Source organism: Sciurus vulgaris, assembly GCF_902686455.1.
Source record: "Sciurus vulgaris genome assembly, chromosome: 11".
In the NCBI taxonomy this organism is placed as follows: Eukaryota; Metazoa; Chordata; class Mammalia; order Rodentia; family Sciuridae; genus Sciurus; species Sciurus vulgaris.
Window position 1 is genome coordinate 39,266,810 of NC_136472.1, and position 16,249 is coordinate 39,283,058.

The 16,249-nt window shown below is 42.6% G+C and overlaps 1 protein-coding gene across 7 annotated transcripts in view; it reads right to left on the bottom strand.

Annotated features, from left to right (window-relative positions):
* HIPK3 (homeodomain interacting protein kinase 3) overlaps positions 1 to 10,858 on the bottom strand; it is a 92,475-nt gene extending 81,617 nt beyond the window's left edge. For 2 of the 7 annotated variants that reach the window (XM_079103069.1, XM_079103064.1), the window contains exon 1: positions 10,500 to 10,858. In XM_079103069.1, the coding sequence (XP_078959195.1) occupies positions 10,500 to 10,539 (40 nt within the window). In that variant the 5' untranslated portion in view covers positions 10,540 to 10,858. Of the gene's footprint in view, positions 1 to 5,396; positions 5,627 to 5,666; positions 6,445 to 6,488; positions 6,992 to 10,499 lie in introns of those variants that run through there. The other 5 variants (XM_079103070.1, XM_079103065.1, XM_079103066.1 and 2 more) reach the window with 4 other exon arrangements.
* Positions 10,859 to 16,249: the final 5,391 nt, after the last annotated feature.

The following is a 16,249-nucleotide window of genomic DNA, read 5'->3' on the forward strand; positions in this document are numbered from 1 at the left end:
AGGTAACACTAAAGAATCACTCTATCACAACTTAGATCTTTGTCTAAAGACAAAAGTTATAGCTCAAAAGAGCAAATACTGGGCTGGCGCTAGGGCTCAGTGGTAGAGCACTTGCCTAGCATGTGTGAGACACTGGGTTCAATCCTTAGCATCACAGAAAAATAAACAAAATAAAGGTCCATCAACAACTAAAAAAAAAATTTTTTTAAAGCATAGTACGCGTCCCTTTATTCTTTTTCCCAAAATTAAATCTCTAACTTCTAAGGGCAATCCTATTTTTATTTTTTTAAGGGCTAACAGAAAAGAAAATGAAAGGTGAAAATGAATCTGGAAATCTAGTCATTTAACAAAAAGAAATGTTTGAGCTGGAAGTGTAGAGGGTAGAGGGTAGAAGGGTAGAGGGTATGCTTGGCATGTATGTGCCAACCCCTGATTTCATGCCCACCACCACCACCAACAACAACAACAACAAAAAAGCAGGGGGATGTTTATCTCAGAAGGTAAAATGGACTGTGTGACAGGTATCAAAAGTCTGAGTTTAAATCCATAGTTTGAAAAACCTAGACTGATGTAGTATTAAATATAAATTAGTTTTTTGTTTATTTGTTTGTTTGGGTTTGGGTTTGGGTATGGATTTTTGGTTACTGGTACTGAGGATTGAACCCAGAGGTGCTTTACCACTGAGCAACATTCCCAGTCCTTTTAATTTTTCATTTTGAGACAAGGCCTCCCTAAATTGCTGAGGCTGGAATGGCACTTGCAACCCTTCTGCCCAAGTCTCCAGAGTCACTGGGATTACAGATGAGTGCCACCACACCCAGCTGTTTAGTTTTACTCTTAAGGATCTTCAAAAACTAAAAATGAATCCTATAAGGCAAAACTCTTTTAATTGCAATATTCAATTGTATGCTTTGCATGCTTCTGATTTCAGGTTAGGTCTGTAAGATTTTTTTCAAGTTATATGGAAAGTTTATCACCTTTAAGTTCTACATTAAGGGAAAGTGTTTTAGACTCAAGAAATAAAAGACAAAGAAGGTGGCAGAGAAGGGAAAAGGATTTAAAAAATTAAGCTACTTCACAAGATTGACCATTGAGCAGGTATCCCCAGCTTATTCTTGGTCTTTCCCTGAAGCTATCACAATTTTTTCTGTCTTTATTAACTATGTGAACTCTGATCTCCAACAACAGACACTTAAGTCACAACAGATTTGGTCTCCCAAATCCAATTATACCTAACTCTTTCCCCCCAGCTTCCCGTTTCTTACCTGCCTCACCTCCTCCCTCCCACTCAGTCTCCAAAGGGAGTGAAAATTTTCATTTTAGAAAATTAGAGAAATCATGTGGTTTGAGTTAACAAAATATATTTAAGATCAAAAGTACTGTCCTTGGTTTATCTCATTTCAAAAACTTTCTGTTAGATGGAGTGGCAGGTGGCTGCAATAGTAACTTGGGATGCTGAGGCAGGAGGATCAAAAGTTCAAGGCCAGCCTAGGCAACTTAGTAAGACCCTGTCTCAAAATAAAAATTAGGTTGAAGACATAGCTCATTGGTAATGCACTTGCCAAGCACACATGAGGCCCCAGATTCATCCCACTACTGAAGGAAAATAAAAAGGGGGGGGATTAAAAAAAAAAACTTTATTGGAAAAATAGAGCTTTCTAAAGTACTGACTTGGCATTAACCACCCAATAAGACAAAGTTAGCCAGGCATGGTGACACATGCCTGTAATCCCAGTGACTTGGGAGGCTGAGGCAGGAGGACTACAAATTTGAGGCCAGCCTGGGCAATTTAATAAGACTGTCACAAGATTTAAAAAAAAAAGTGGTGGTGGAGGAGGCCAGGGATGTAGCTCAGCAGTAAAAGTACCCTTGGGTTCAATCTCTGGGGGGGAAAGGAGGGGGAGAGGCAAATCTTCTTAGTGTCCCCAAATCATAGAAGCCACCCTAAAAATACAATCTTGTCAATACTCATCACTTTTAATTTCCTCACAAGTAGCAAAAGCAGAGGCTCTTGGTCCCTAACGTAACAGTGGTGTCTCAGAATCAAGGCAATATGTTGCCTTTGTTTAGGGACATATGGCCCAAGTATCAACTGAGAGCAGCCTGATCCCCTAAAATAAAGTCTAATTTGACAAGCACTTATATAAAATTTACAACATATATTCTCCAAATATCTATTCTACTTTTGTCCCAGAATGAGTAAGATCCAAAAGACAGCTATGACAAAGCTGTAATAGCAGCATACTAATACTGTTTTCCCCAAAATCACTCTTAACTGTCCCAACTCAACCAAAAGAAGTAAACTCTATATACTTCTTAAGTTGGTCACACATGCTCTGACTACCCTAAATCTCCACTGATTCAAAACTTTCCTTATTCGGCCAAGCCTGGTGGTACATGCCTATAATCCCAGAGGCTGGGGAGGCTGAGGTTGGAGGATTTCTAATTCAAAGCCAGCCTCAGCAAAAGCAAGGTGCTAATAAGCAACTCAGTGAGATCCTGTCTCTAAATAAAATATAAAATAGGGTTGAGGATATGACTCAGTGGTTGAGTGCCCCGGAGTTCAATCCCTGGTACCAAGAAAGAAAAAAAAAAAAAAAAAAAAAAAAAAAAAACAAAAAAAAAAAATATCCTTATTCAAGTTATGTTAAGTGTTTAAAGGGACTAGGCAAGATATGTTTTTTTTTTCCTCCTTTTTGCTACTGGGGATTTAACTCAGGGTGCTTTACCACTGAACTACATCCCTAGTCCTTTTTATTTTTTTATTTTTTTTTGTTTTGTTTTGTTTTGAGACAGGGTCTAAGTTGCTTAGGGCCTTAGTAAGTTGCTGAGGCTAGCCTCGAACTTGCCAATACTCCTGATTCGGCCTCTGGAGCCCTTGGGATTACAGGCATGCGCCACCATGCCCAATAAGATATGTCTTTTAAACAGCTGGATCCAGAATCAGTAAGGGCATTTAAGAAAATTCTTTTGAATTACATTTGTATCATATAAAATTTGCCATGACAAAGTTTCTAGCAAAAGGTTCCTCTATACCCACAAAGAGAAATAATACTACATCCCAGTTAAGGTGCGGAGGAAGGAGAGTAACTTTAAAATACAAATAAACAGTTGATACAGTCTTCCATTTTAACAAAGTTTTAGTAGCCTTCAGAAGTAACTTCCAAGTTAAATACCATATTGGAAGTCTCAACTACGAACATTAAGCAACTAGGACAGCTGCAACCCACAAATTTTAAACAGGAATATTTATTTTGGCAGCAACAATAAAATCATATATCAAGTTATTCTAGTCCTCTACTAGGATGCATGAATTACAACTTGCGATAGGATATTTTAAATATAGAGACTTTCAAGTTCTTAGAACATCCTTAAATCTAAATGTTGCCATGAGGTCTTTTCACATCTAAATGCATGTGAAGTCGCAATGGCAAATACATTTCTATGCCTTTGAATTAACCATCAATAGTGTAACCCTAGTCTACCTATCATACTTGCTGAACTACTGCAATGAGAACAGTATTTAGTAAGCTAACTCCTCTTACCTGACAAAGGTAACTTCAACAGTAACCAGAATCATTTTAACATTCAAATGGAAAATAACATTCAAACGAGTATGCCATTAAATGAATATGAATCATGTTTGAGTAACAATATTTCCGCATTCTGGAGTTAACATTTTTCCCTTCCTCCTTCCTATGCCTTCAGTGTTCAGGAATCAAATATTTCAAACAAAAGTTCAATCAAAAACTTCATTTAATAGCTGATGCTTCTTAAAGTCGCAAAAAAAGTAAAAAGGGCTGAGCATGGTGGTGCACACTTGTAATCTCAGTGGCTCTGGAGGCTGAGGTAGGAGGATCACAAGTTCAAGGACAGCTTCAGTAACTTAGCAAGGCCCTAAGCAACTTAAGGAGACCCTGTCTCAAAACAAAAAATAAAAAGATCTGGGGATGTGGCTCATTGTTAAGTGCCCCTGGGTTTAATCTCTGGTACAAAAATAAATAAATAAAATAATATAAAATAAAAATAAAAAGGGTTGGGTATATACCTCAGTGGAAAAGCACCCATGGGTTCAATTCCCATACCAAAAAATAACAATAATTTTTCAATACTTTGCATTATTTGTAAAGTCTATGTGTCAATGCCATACTTGCTACAGCAACCTATCTCTGTAATTTGCCCCCTTATTTTATGGTATCCTATGACAGACCATCCAAAAAATTAAAATAATATGATCTACAGCTTCTTTTCAAGCATGTTTACAAGAATTATCTCATACAAACCATCCACTTTAATGTGACTTTAAAACCCCATGCCCAGAAGCCAATGACTGGTTTATAAACAAGATAATGACTAGTTCAATGGAAAAAGTATTATGACAATAAACTAGGACTGTCTCACTGTGTTATGATCTGCTTGCCTAATATGTATGTTTAGCTACTGTAGTCAGCAATGTCCAAATATAAATTTGAAACCTTTAATGGCCAGCTCTGTTCTAGACTTCGAGCTCACCTTACCTGTTTAAAACAGTTTTTTAATCTACAGTTCTCCACAAATATTTTTTTCTTAGAAGAAAGTGGGGAGTAGGAAGTAGGAAGGACCCAAGGAACAAATTTTTCCATAAATCCAAAACACAATGGAACACCCAAAAATCAAATATTTCTGCACATCTTTACCTTAACACACATATAAAGAATTTTTAAATCTAAGAAAAACAAAGCTCACACAGGTTAAGCATTGTATTTCATAAATACAAGTTCCCTATACATTATGAATGCAGCCATGAATATACCAAGAAATACCTTGCTAACTAAAAAAAACTCTGGTGGGTCAAATTTCAATTACTAGTAAGTGGCATGAAGGCATAAAATAATCAATTAAACTATAAAAACAGTTTTAAAGATCGGTCATGTTTTCTTAAAATACTAAGCTTAATCATGACCTATCTAAACCTTATCATTGCTCATTGTATAAAATTAGCACTGCACTTGCAAACATAAGCAGAATCTAGACTTATCAAACATATGGTGAGATTTGCCCAGCTTCTGAAATATTAAATGTGAATGGAAGATTAAAAGATTTTTCTTGGGAAATAAACAAAGCCCCCCTCAATCCTGATGAAAAGTTTTCACCAAAAATCTGATCAGAAAGGGACCCTCTTAAAAAATGTTAAAGCACCCAGCAATCAAAATCTGGATGTTAACTGAAATGGTTGGAATATAAGTACTCCCACTTTAGAAACTACGGCTAAGGAATACTTAAAATAGAAAAATAAATAAATAAATCGGCCGATCTCCAAACAACTCGAAGGTACGCCTAAGCACAGCCTGGTTTACCGGCTAACTTTTCCAGCCCTGCGCCAGAGACAACAAAACAAAGTTGACAATAGAACCAACCATGAGCTTTGCCTGTAAACCGGACGATAATCTGAAATCTGGGGGGAAGCTCTGCTGTTGCAAATAGAAGCTCCTTATAAGCAGCGAACTGACAGGTGGAAAAATAAATTCCCTAGCAGGCCAGCAAGGGGTTGTGAAAACACGGTTCAAGGACTGAACGTGTTGTGACTACTCTGTAACAGGTCCAAGGTAATTCACGCACACACCCTTTAGCGCAATTCCTCAAGCACAGATAAGACCGGGAAACAGGCTTTCCCGAGAGCCACGTACCATTTTAAAACAGCCGTCTCCCCCCCGACAGGAAAACAGACATTCTCATCCCAAGTCTTTCCGCGAGTTCTCCCAGTGCGGCGAAGGAAAGCGGGCGGCCGCCACCGTAACGAGAGAAGCCGGCAACAGCCCCGCCGCGCGGCCGCCACGCCTTCCTCCCGCCGCCGCTGGGGACGCAGAGCCGCGGATCACATTTCTCCTCCCCAACAATCACACGCACGCACGTCCCCAGAGTTGACACCCTCCAAAGCCGCGGTTCCGCGACGCCGGTGACGGGGCCACAGAGCCCCGGGCACAGCCACTGGCTGGGGCACTTCGGTGGCGTGCGTGCGCGTGTTTGTGTTTGTTCTCCTAATGAAAGGAAAGAGGTCTCCGTAGTTACGGCCTAGGGCTGCGCAGGGCGAGAGCGGCCCCCCTGTGGGGTTAAACAAAACTTCGGTTGCTGGGAAGAGCCGTTGCGCAACCTTGGCAAGAGGAGGCCGGGTCCGCCCGGCCCGGCCAAGGCGGCTTCCCGGAGGCTGCGCCACCGCGTGCAGGAACCACGCGCGGCCCCCGCGTCCGGCAGCCTCAGGCCTGGCGTGGCGCCGGCCTCCGAGGAGCCGCCGGGGCTGGGCCACACGGCGGGAGCTGGGGCGGAAACCCGGAGTGCGAGAGCGCTGGGGATGCAGATGGGGACACTTACCCGCGACGGGGGCGGGCCGCTCCGAGGAGATCTGGGCCCGCCGGGGTCCGGCTGGCGGGTCCGCTGGCCACCGAGGCGCAGGCCCCCGAACAGATCCGATCCCCCCACCCCAGGCGCGGTGCCTCGCACAACTCCCTTACCTTCCTAGAGGCCCGCGCTCTCCCCTCTTCGGGCGGCCGCAGCCCTGAGCATGTCCGGGGTGGTCGCGGGGCCGTGCCGGGAACAAGGAGCCAGGCGCTTCAGCAGGCGGCACCACCAAGCCCGGGCTCAGCCCCTCTCCGCGGCCGCTGCCATCTTGTCCTGGCGGCTGAGAGGAAACCGCGAAACACCCTCCCCCGACCGCGGCTGCTGCTGCTGCTCTGGCTGCTGAGCGCCGGGCCCGTCTCCCTCATCTTCCTTCCCGGGGATCTGGAGTGGGGACGGTTAGACTGGGGCCAGGGAGAGTGAGAAGCCGGCCGGCCGGCCTCCGGCAACTGGGCCTACGGGTGGCGCGGGATGCGGGGCCCACGGCGGTTGGGGCCCATTCCTGACGCCCCGGGGGCTGCGAGAGGAGGAAAAGGAAGACAGCGGGAGAGGCGGCGACGGCGGGGCCCGCGGCTCGGTCTCCTCGGGGCGCCGCGCTGCCGGCAGTCGTCACCGAGGCAGCTGCCGCCGGCCGCCCCAATCTCGGGCCCCTCCTCCGCGCCCGCCGATCTCGGCCGCCGCCTCCGCAGCGCCACCGCCCGCCCGGCCGCGCTGCGCGCCGAGCCCGGGCGGCCCCACTTGGCTCGGGCCGCGGCGCCTCGGCGAAGCCCCTCCCCGGGGTCCGCCCGCAGCCGCGCCCTTGTTGCTCGGAGCCCGCCGGGCTGCCGGTGCGGTCCAGTCCTCAGCTCCCTCACGCCATCCCTCCGGCAAAACAATCATCCGCCAGCTCCGCTCTGCGGTTCTGAACCTCACTCAAAGCCCACTCGGCCAAAAATACAGGTTCCGGAAAAGATCCCAACACCCAAAGAGAGGACTGAAACGCGGAAGCAGGATTTTACAGGCCTTTCCAGATTCCGTAATCATAATTCCCCTTTCTATCCCTTGGATCTGTTTCTTGGCAGGGTTTTGTTTTGTTTTGTTTAAGGGTTGGAAAATAAGAAAAGGAGAAATGCTTGGTCAAAAGAACAATCCCGATCTTTTCAGAGGTCCTTCCCACTCCCCCAACCCAAAGTGTCAAAGGAACTGTCAATCCAGATTGAAGAATGAGGGAAAGGCCCCCTTGGAAATTTTCCAAAAGCACCTCTGCAGTCCAAAACCCCAACACTGTCAAGTTGGCCCACCTCTAAGTGGATAATTCTCCATCGAGTTAGTTCCACCCCCAGAGGCTAGTTTCCTCGCTCCTGGAGACTAGGAAATCAACAGAATGGTCCATTTCAACCCACGTAATCATAGAACCATGGAATTTTAGAGATGAAAAACCGTAGCGATCCTAAGTCCAAATTCCTACGCTAAGATAGGGGTTCAAAGTTTAGGGGACGTGACCAAGGTTATAAAGCAAGCCTCTGGTCTCTGCTCCCTGTCTCCAACTTTTCCCTGGGAAAGACCTGACCTTCTAAACACCTATCCTTCAGAGTCAATATTCATTGGCACCTGTTTCTTCTGGTTCCTTATGTTCTGAATTAATGTCTAACCTTTGGGGAACCCAAGCACCTTTCTCTCTGGAATGGAAGTGTCCTTCTTTGCTTCTTTCCTTCCTGTGGATTGAGTTTACCATAGATGTGTTTATCCCCAGACATTTTCTATTGCAGTATCTGGGGCAGGGCAAAGGGAGTGACAACTTGCTGCACATACAGTACTACATATTTATTTCCTGCTGCTTTTCAAAGGGGAGAGAAGGGTTTTTGGAGAAAGCCTTTAAAAGAAAAAGGCTTAGAAAGGCCACTGGGAATAACATTTTCAAATGAGGGATGGGTTTTCTTCAACCAGGTGAAAAAAGTCTTTCAAAATAGAAAAACCAGGCATTGACTTTTCATAATGATAACAATAGAGGATCCATTTCTTTCCACTTAGTGTTTAGTTACTTTTGATTTTTTTTAAAGCAATACTCAAAAGAACCAAAGAAAGGATAAAATCGTTACTTAAAGGAGAAAGTTACAATAATAGAGAGATCTATCCTGAAAACATGGAAAATATTCTACCAGAACTTAAAATTTTCAGAATTTTTGCCAACATTTTTCTAGGCCACCTCTAATGGAAAGCTTCCATTCTCCACATGTGGTCATTGCTACATTTATGAAGAGGCTGAAACTGGGAAGATTTTTTTTTTTCTTTTTATCCCTATACAGTATATTAGTTCTCACTATCCGATGAATTCCAGGAGGACTTTCTGCAATCTTTTTTTAATTATCAAATTACTAGTGCTGAATACAATGCCTGATTAGTAAATGTTGCTACATAAGTAAATAAACACTATTGATTCAAGCCCTCCTCCACTGTATACCTATTGTGTCCTAGCCTAATCTCTACCTCTAATCTCTTCCTCCTGGAATCCATTCTGAACAGGAACATCCAGGTAATTATTCAAAACTCTGATGAAGCCATTTTATGAAGTTTGTTTTTCAGAAAAGGAAAATTTCTCATAGTGCTAAGTTCTTTTAAAATGCAGGTTACTAGGAAAAAGTTAAATTAATAATCTTTTCCTTTAAAAATATTATTGAATGTGGGGCCCAATGACACACACCTACAGAGTTCCAGTTACTAGAGAGGCTGAGGCAGGAGGATCACTTGAGCCCGGGAGTTAAGAACAGCCTGGGAAACATGGTGAGACCCCATCTCAAAAACAACAACAACAACAACAAAAATCATTAAATATTCGCTATGTACCAGGGACTGTGTTATGCTTTGAGGATACAATGGCAAAAAGGGAGACACTCTGTGGATCTATGCTGTCTCAGGAAAGTTGGCTATTATACAAGTAACTACAGTATTAACATATTATAAGAACATACAGGGTGCAATGAGAGAATAGAACAGGAAGATCTAATGAGATGGGTGGTAAAAAAGCCATAGGAAATCTGGTTCACTTCTTATTCTTCAGGAGTCAACTAAATACTTCCTTGGAGAAGAATCTCAATATCCCCAAGCCAAATTCCCATATAGCTTTCCCTTATGGCATTCATCTAATTTATAATTTTACATTTATTGTCTGATTATTTGATTAACATCTACCTCTTCCACTAAACTGAAAGTTCTATAAAAACAGCACATTTTGTTTGTTTGACTCCATTGTATCCCCAGCACCATGGCAGTGGTACATAGTAGATGAGCAACAGGACCTACCACCTCCAAGGCCCAAAGCAAAGTAAGAAAGTAGGGCTCCCTGTTCAAAAATTATTGAGGATTAGAAGATTGTGACAGCAGAGCATTAAACCATGCTCAAGGACCTTCTAAGCACAGACCTCTGTAACTACAGAAGCCAAGTGAGTAATGAATGAATGAAAATTCAGATCTAAAGGATGTGTAGGAATGACCCCAAAGAGAGATGAGATGCAGAAGATAGAAGAAACCATGTGTTTCTTCTTCCTATTTTTCTGTTAATTCAAATATTGCTTGCAAGGACTGTCAGTGTCATTCAGAGTAAAAGTGAAAACCCACAAAGTGGTCTAAAGTGGTGTTTAAGACCCTCGCCTAGGCTGGACATGGTGGCTCATGCCTTTAATCCTAGTGACTCCGGAGGCTCAGGCAGGAGGATTGCCAAGATAGAGGCCAACCTTAGTAACTCAGTGAAATACTGTCTCAAAAGAAAAAAATTAAAAGGTGTGGGGATTGTACCTCAGTGGTAGAATATCCCTGGGTTTAATCCACCGTACCAAAGAAAGTGGGGTGGGGATACTATAATATGTATTTTGTCTTCTCCCCTCCCCCCGTCAATGAATTTTTGTCTGTTTTATTGGTTTGATCTTATATACCAGAACAGAGTCAGATATATAAGGACTCAATAAATACTCATAAGATGAAAGAATTAATTTTCTACGTAGGTGGTTAGAAGCCCTCCATAAACTCAACTGCAAACAGTCAGTCATTTGAGATTACTGACACATGAAATCCATGACCTCTTTGCCTCTCTCAGGTCTTTCCCATCCCCCAAATTACTCTGTCCAATGGGGCCCAGACGTCTTTGCACTTGCCTTGTGTCCATCGCTTGCTGGATCGCATAAAAGTGTCCATATAGAGAAACGACTCTCCTCAGCCTTAGCTGATGATGCTGAAGCTTCTGTCCAAACCATTGCAGTTTCAGGAAAACCCTTGGAACTTTGTCAGAGCCTGAGTCACTAGCTCACATTCATCCTTCCTCAAGAAAATTGGGTTTGGGGTTTGTGCCCCCTCGTACACAGAAGCATACCAGACCCTAGGCATTTTTTTCCTGCCATTAGACCTTGAGGGAGTAAGAGGTAACTATCCACTGAAGAGCTCCCTAATTACAAATCAAGGGGGGAAAGTTCACCAGGGGCTCTGTGTTCTGTCTCTTCCCACTGGGAGGTCCTGGCTGCCTTATGCAAATAATCTGCCTTCTTCCTGGAGAGCAGCTCTATGCACCTGGGCCTCAGGGAGGGGCAGTGGAGACGGAAAAAAACAAAACCAAAAAACCTTCAGAAGTACCTTTCTCCTGCCCACATTTGCATCACTAAGAAGTCCACTCAGTTAACTCTTTGCAGTCAAAGATCTGTTTCTCATCTTTCAAAAACACGCAAATATGCACAGCGTGGAGGCTGAGACAGACTGGGCTATTAGCCAGATCCTGACCTGGAAAAAAAAAAAATTAAAGAAAGGGCTGGGCTTGTAGTTCAGTGGTAGACACTTGCCAATCATGCATGAGGCCCTGGGTTTGAATAGCTCCCCCCCACACACACACAGCAGGCAAAAAACTGTTCCCACTGAAAATAATCTCATACTAAATGGAAGTTCATAATCTCAATCTGTGAGTTAGATACCACTGTCAGCACAAGGCAAAAATCTTACACAGTCAAATTCATCCCTGGAAATTACCTAAATTACCCATAACATATTATATTATATACATTGTTTTGGATAAGCAGCCTGATACAATAACATATATACATGTATATATTGGCTGGGGACATAGCCCAGTGGTAGAGCACTTGCATCCAGACCCTGGGTTCTATCCCCAGCACCACACACACACACATACACACAAATATAAGTACAGTAACTAACTTGTGTATATTAATTATATGCTACTGTAAGTAGTCATAAATTTTTCATGGTTCACCTCTTGGAGCACTTCATTTATTTTATTTATTTATATATTTTCTTGATACCAGGGATTGAACCCAGGGGAGCTTTAACACTCAGCTATATCCCCAGCCCCCCCACCCCCACACCCCCCACACCTTTTTTGTGTGTGTGTGACTCAGTCTTGCTAAATTGCAGAGGTTGGCCTCCAAGTACAATCCTCCTGCCTCAGCCTCCCCAGTAGTCACTGGGATTCCAGGAATGTGCCACTGCACCTGGCTTGATATTGACATTTCCTTGCTCACACGTCTTTTATTTTTTCACATTCTAAAAATGTGTTTCTTGGCTTGACTACTGAGGTATATTACAGTTGGACCCCACAAAGTCCTTTTAGTCATTTTTCTTTTTTTTTTTTTTTCATTTTTTTTTTATTGTAAACAAATGGGATACATGTTGTTTCTCTGTTTGTACATGGCGTAAAGGCATACCATTTGTGTAATCATAAATTTACATAGGGTAATGTTGTTTGATTCATTCTGTTATTTTTTCCCTTCCCCCCACCCCTCCCACCCCTCTTTACCCTCTATACAGTACTTCCTTCCTCCATACTTGCCCCCCTAGTCATTTTTCTTATATTCCCTATGACCCCACCAAAGTTTTCTTTTCTTTCTCCTGAACTTTAATCTTTATTTGTCCGTGCCCAGGCCATTTCTGCCATCAATATTGCCCTCTTGGGGATGGATGCATCACTCAGTACTAAATTGCATGCTTAGCATGCTTGAGGCCCTATGTTCAATTCACAGTGTGTGTGTGTGTCCCTCTAATCCCTTGAAATCATATACATCCTTCAAAGTTAAATGTTCAAGGCTCGGAATGTGACTCGGTGGTAGAGTGCTTGCCTAGCATGCACAAGGCCCTGGATTTGATCCCCAGTACTGCAAAAAGAATAAAAAACAAAAACAAAAACAAAAAAATCTCCCAAAGCTAAATGTTCACTCTTCCAAAAAGCTTTGATTGGAAATCCCATTCCTAAGTGATGTGCTCATTCACCCCACAATATTTTTTAGTTCCTACCATAAATCAAGCACTGCTCTGAGTGATTTTATTAAATAACTCGTGGATAATTATCACTATATTCATTTTGTATATGAGGAAGTTAAACACAGAGAGATTAAGAACCTTGTCCAAGCCAGGTGTAGTGGTGCCGGCCTGTAATCTCAGAGACTGAGGCAGGAGGATCACAAGTTCAAAGCCAACCTCAGCAACAGTGAGGTGCTAAGCAACTCAGCAAGACCCTGTCTCTAAATAAAAAAAAATAAAAAGGGCTGGGGATGTGGCTCACATCCCCATATATAAAAATATAAAAAGGGCTGGTTAAGCATCCCTGGGTTCAATCCTCGGTGTTAAAAAAAAAAAAAAAAAAAAATCTTGTCCAAATTTACAATATATATTAGCTGTCTGGCCTTAAACAGATCAAGACAGACCCCCAAATTACAGATTTCCACTAAATACATTTTTGATATTTTTATAAAACTTGTAGTCATAAAAGAGATTATCATTCCCCTTAGGAAAAGTTAAAATTGAGGACTGTGTTCCTGACAAATCTTAGCATCAAAACATGGATATGACAAACACTGAATTGAGAGTGGCCAAGTACATCTGATCCCATCTTCTTTTACAGATGAGAAAACAGAGATTCAGTTAAGTGAGAACAGAGGCTCAAATACATCTCTTTACCCAAGACCATATAGTTCCAAATCTCTTGCTTTACGCATCCCATTTATAACAGCAAAATGACTGAAATAACTGTCTGTATACCCCAAATAGGAGCTGCCTGATTTATTCACAAATTCCTTCTTCCCTCTCTTTACTAGGGAAGCAACCCTGGTCTGCCCATATCCAATGTTGACTGCCTATCTCCAGTAATAAATCACCCATTCTTTCTTTCTAAGTCCCCGTGCCACAGCAAGATGTATGAGGAAGTACCAGGACCATCCAGAACAAGCTGTTCTCACCTAACAGAAGTGGCATGTTCAGTCATGCATAGCCATATAACAATGACGACCAACTACAACAAAATCCCTGCCTGCTAACTGGGTTCCTTCTGGGTTAGTTAAATGTCAGGCACTTAAGGAGAAATTCTTTGCGTGAAAATTTGTCCATAACATCATCACCTACCCCGTGGATCCATCAATCCAGCTTTCTAGAGCACCGGGATAGGGCACTGTCCTGGGGTGCCTACGTAGATGGAGCTAGTGTGGATGAACCTTGGGGACAGCTGTGCCTTTAAGACTTTCAAACAAACAGGAAGGGTCTATGCACATTTGTGAGGTTTAGATTGGTGCTCTTCTTTCTTCCTGGTGCTTTTCCTAGTGATACCCCTTATGTTACATTTTCGCGACACATCTAGTTTTCTCCCTCTGCTCAAAGACACCTCCTTCAAACTATATTCTGGGTACCAGAAGCAATCCCCACCCCCACCAACACAACATGCAACACTCATTTCTACCTGGTTTGCAGAGATCCTGAATACTGAAATGACTCTTTGCTTGGGTACGGGAGGTTTTACCACTTTACCACTGAGCTACATCCCCAACCCCTTTTTATTTTTTATTGAGACAGTGTCTCACTAAGTTGCCGAGGGTCTTACTAAATTGCAGAGGCCGGCCTCAACCTTGCAGTTGTCCTGCCTCAGCCTCCCAAGTTGCTGGAATCATAGGTATGCACCACTGGGCCTGGCTGAAATGAATTTTTGATAAAAATAACTCATTCTCCAAGTAAATTAAAATTTAATCTTAGGAAAAAGCATGCTATTTAAAACACACTTTTATTTTATGTTTTAAAATAGCCAAAGAAACCAATAGCCCAAACAAAGCCTTCACTGGAATAAGAAAAAGGCACTTCTCATTAGGCTTTGCTTCCATCTGTCAGAAAATTGTCCAAATATGCCAATTTTGTGAAGGCAACACACTTTTCTGCCATCTGTCAGAAAAGCATCCTAATAAGTATACAGACCTGTGTTTCTACCGTGTGAACGGTGCCTGCTCCCACATAGCAGCCCTGTTGAAACAGACTTCTTTTCTTCTCCTCTGTCCCTCTCAGGAAATGGAGCAAGATCAACCAGGAATCAGGAGACCGCATGACTTGGGACACATTACGTAACCTCCGATGCATCTCCCCCTACCTCTCTCTTTTTGGGGGGATACCAGTGATTGAGTCCATGGTGTGTAAACACTGAACCATATCCCCAGCCCTTTTTATTTCCTATTTTGAGACAGTCTTGCTCAGTTGCATAGGGCCTTGCTAAGTTGCTAAGGTTGGTCTCCAACTTGCAATCCTTCTGGCTCAGCCTCCCAAGTTGCTGGGATGACAGACATGTGCCACTGTGCCTGACATTTTTTTTCTCATTTTTAACTTGTAAGTTTTACAGTGCTAGGGATAAAACCCAGGGCCTCACATGTGCTAGGCAAGTTCTACCACTGAGATAGCCATAGCCTAGTTTTTCCTCATGTTTGAATTTGACATAATACCTGGCAAATGAAGGTGAGGATTAAATGAGATAACATGTAAACCTGATATGGCAATCTCAATGTAAGAGTGAACTGAATCTGAATGTTAAATAAAGTCTAATTTGGGGCTAGTAGTATAGCTCAGTCTCAGTAGTAGGGTGTTTGTCTCTCTACCATGCAAAAGGCCCAGTACCCCAATACACACATACACACACACACACACACACACACACACACACACACACATGCACGCATGTCTAATTTCAAGTTAATAGGAGAAGATATTCAGGGTCTCACCGCTGATCTATGCCCTGTTGGAGATCAGCCCCAAAAGTGGGAGAGAAAAGGGGAATATCTGAGCTATAAAACAAAATACTTGCCACCCCTTCAGATTTTCCTTTTTGGCTTCTGCCTTTCTTCCTCTTCTTTACAGAGAGTAGGAATTATTCACTCTCAAGCTCAGTCCTCACTCCTCACCTTTCCTGCATTCAATTTTGTATCTATACCATAGTTTATGTTCAACTTTGAAGGGGGAAGTTTTCCCCAAATGAAGAGAATTGTCTTACTCTAAATACAGAATTCTAGTTCATCCTGGGGTTATGCCTCAATCAGAAAATTTAAAGTCCCAACTGTCTGGGTTGCTCTCAGTTAATAATCAAATATTAAATGAAATTTCTGCTCAGACCAAGTTCACCTTTCCCTATCCTCAGTTGATCCCAATTTGCCTTCAGTAAATAAAAGTCTGGCTATCTAGTTCAACTGCTTACTATGCATATGTTTGAATTATATATAGCACAATGATTATGCATATTAGTATGTATGCAGGTTATTAATACTGGACAGCATCATGGTATTTTGTTTTGGTTTTTGCAGTGCAGGGGATTGAACCTAGTGCCTCTCACATGCTAGACAAGCACCAGACCCCTGAGCCACATACCCAGTCTTGGTTTGTTTCTTAAAACACCAAATGCCGCTCAGAATTTTTATCTTGTGTGTGTGTGTGTGTGTGTGTGTGTGTGTGTGTGTGTGTGTGTTTACTGTAGCACAGATACCTGCTCACAGCTTCAAAATAAGAGAAAGTATTATTCCTATTTTATTGCTAACATTGCTACTGGGATTAATGTAACAATACTTTTTCCTTTTTTAATAGGAAAAGAACATATTTTCCACAAAGA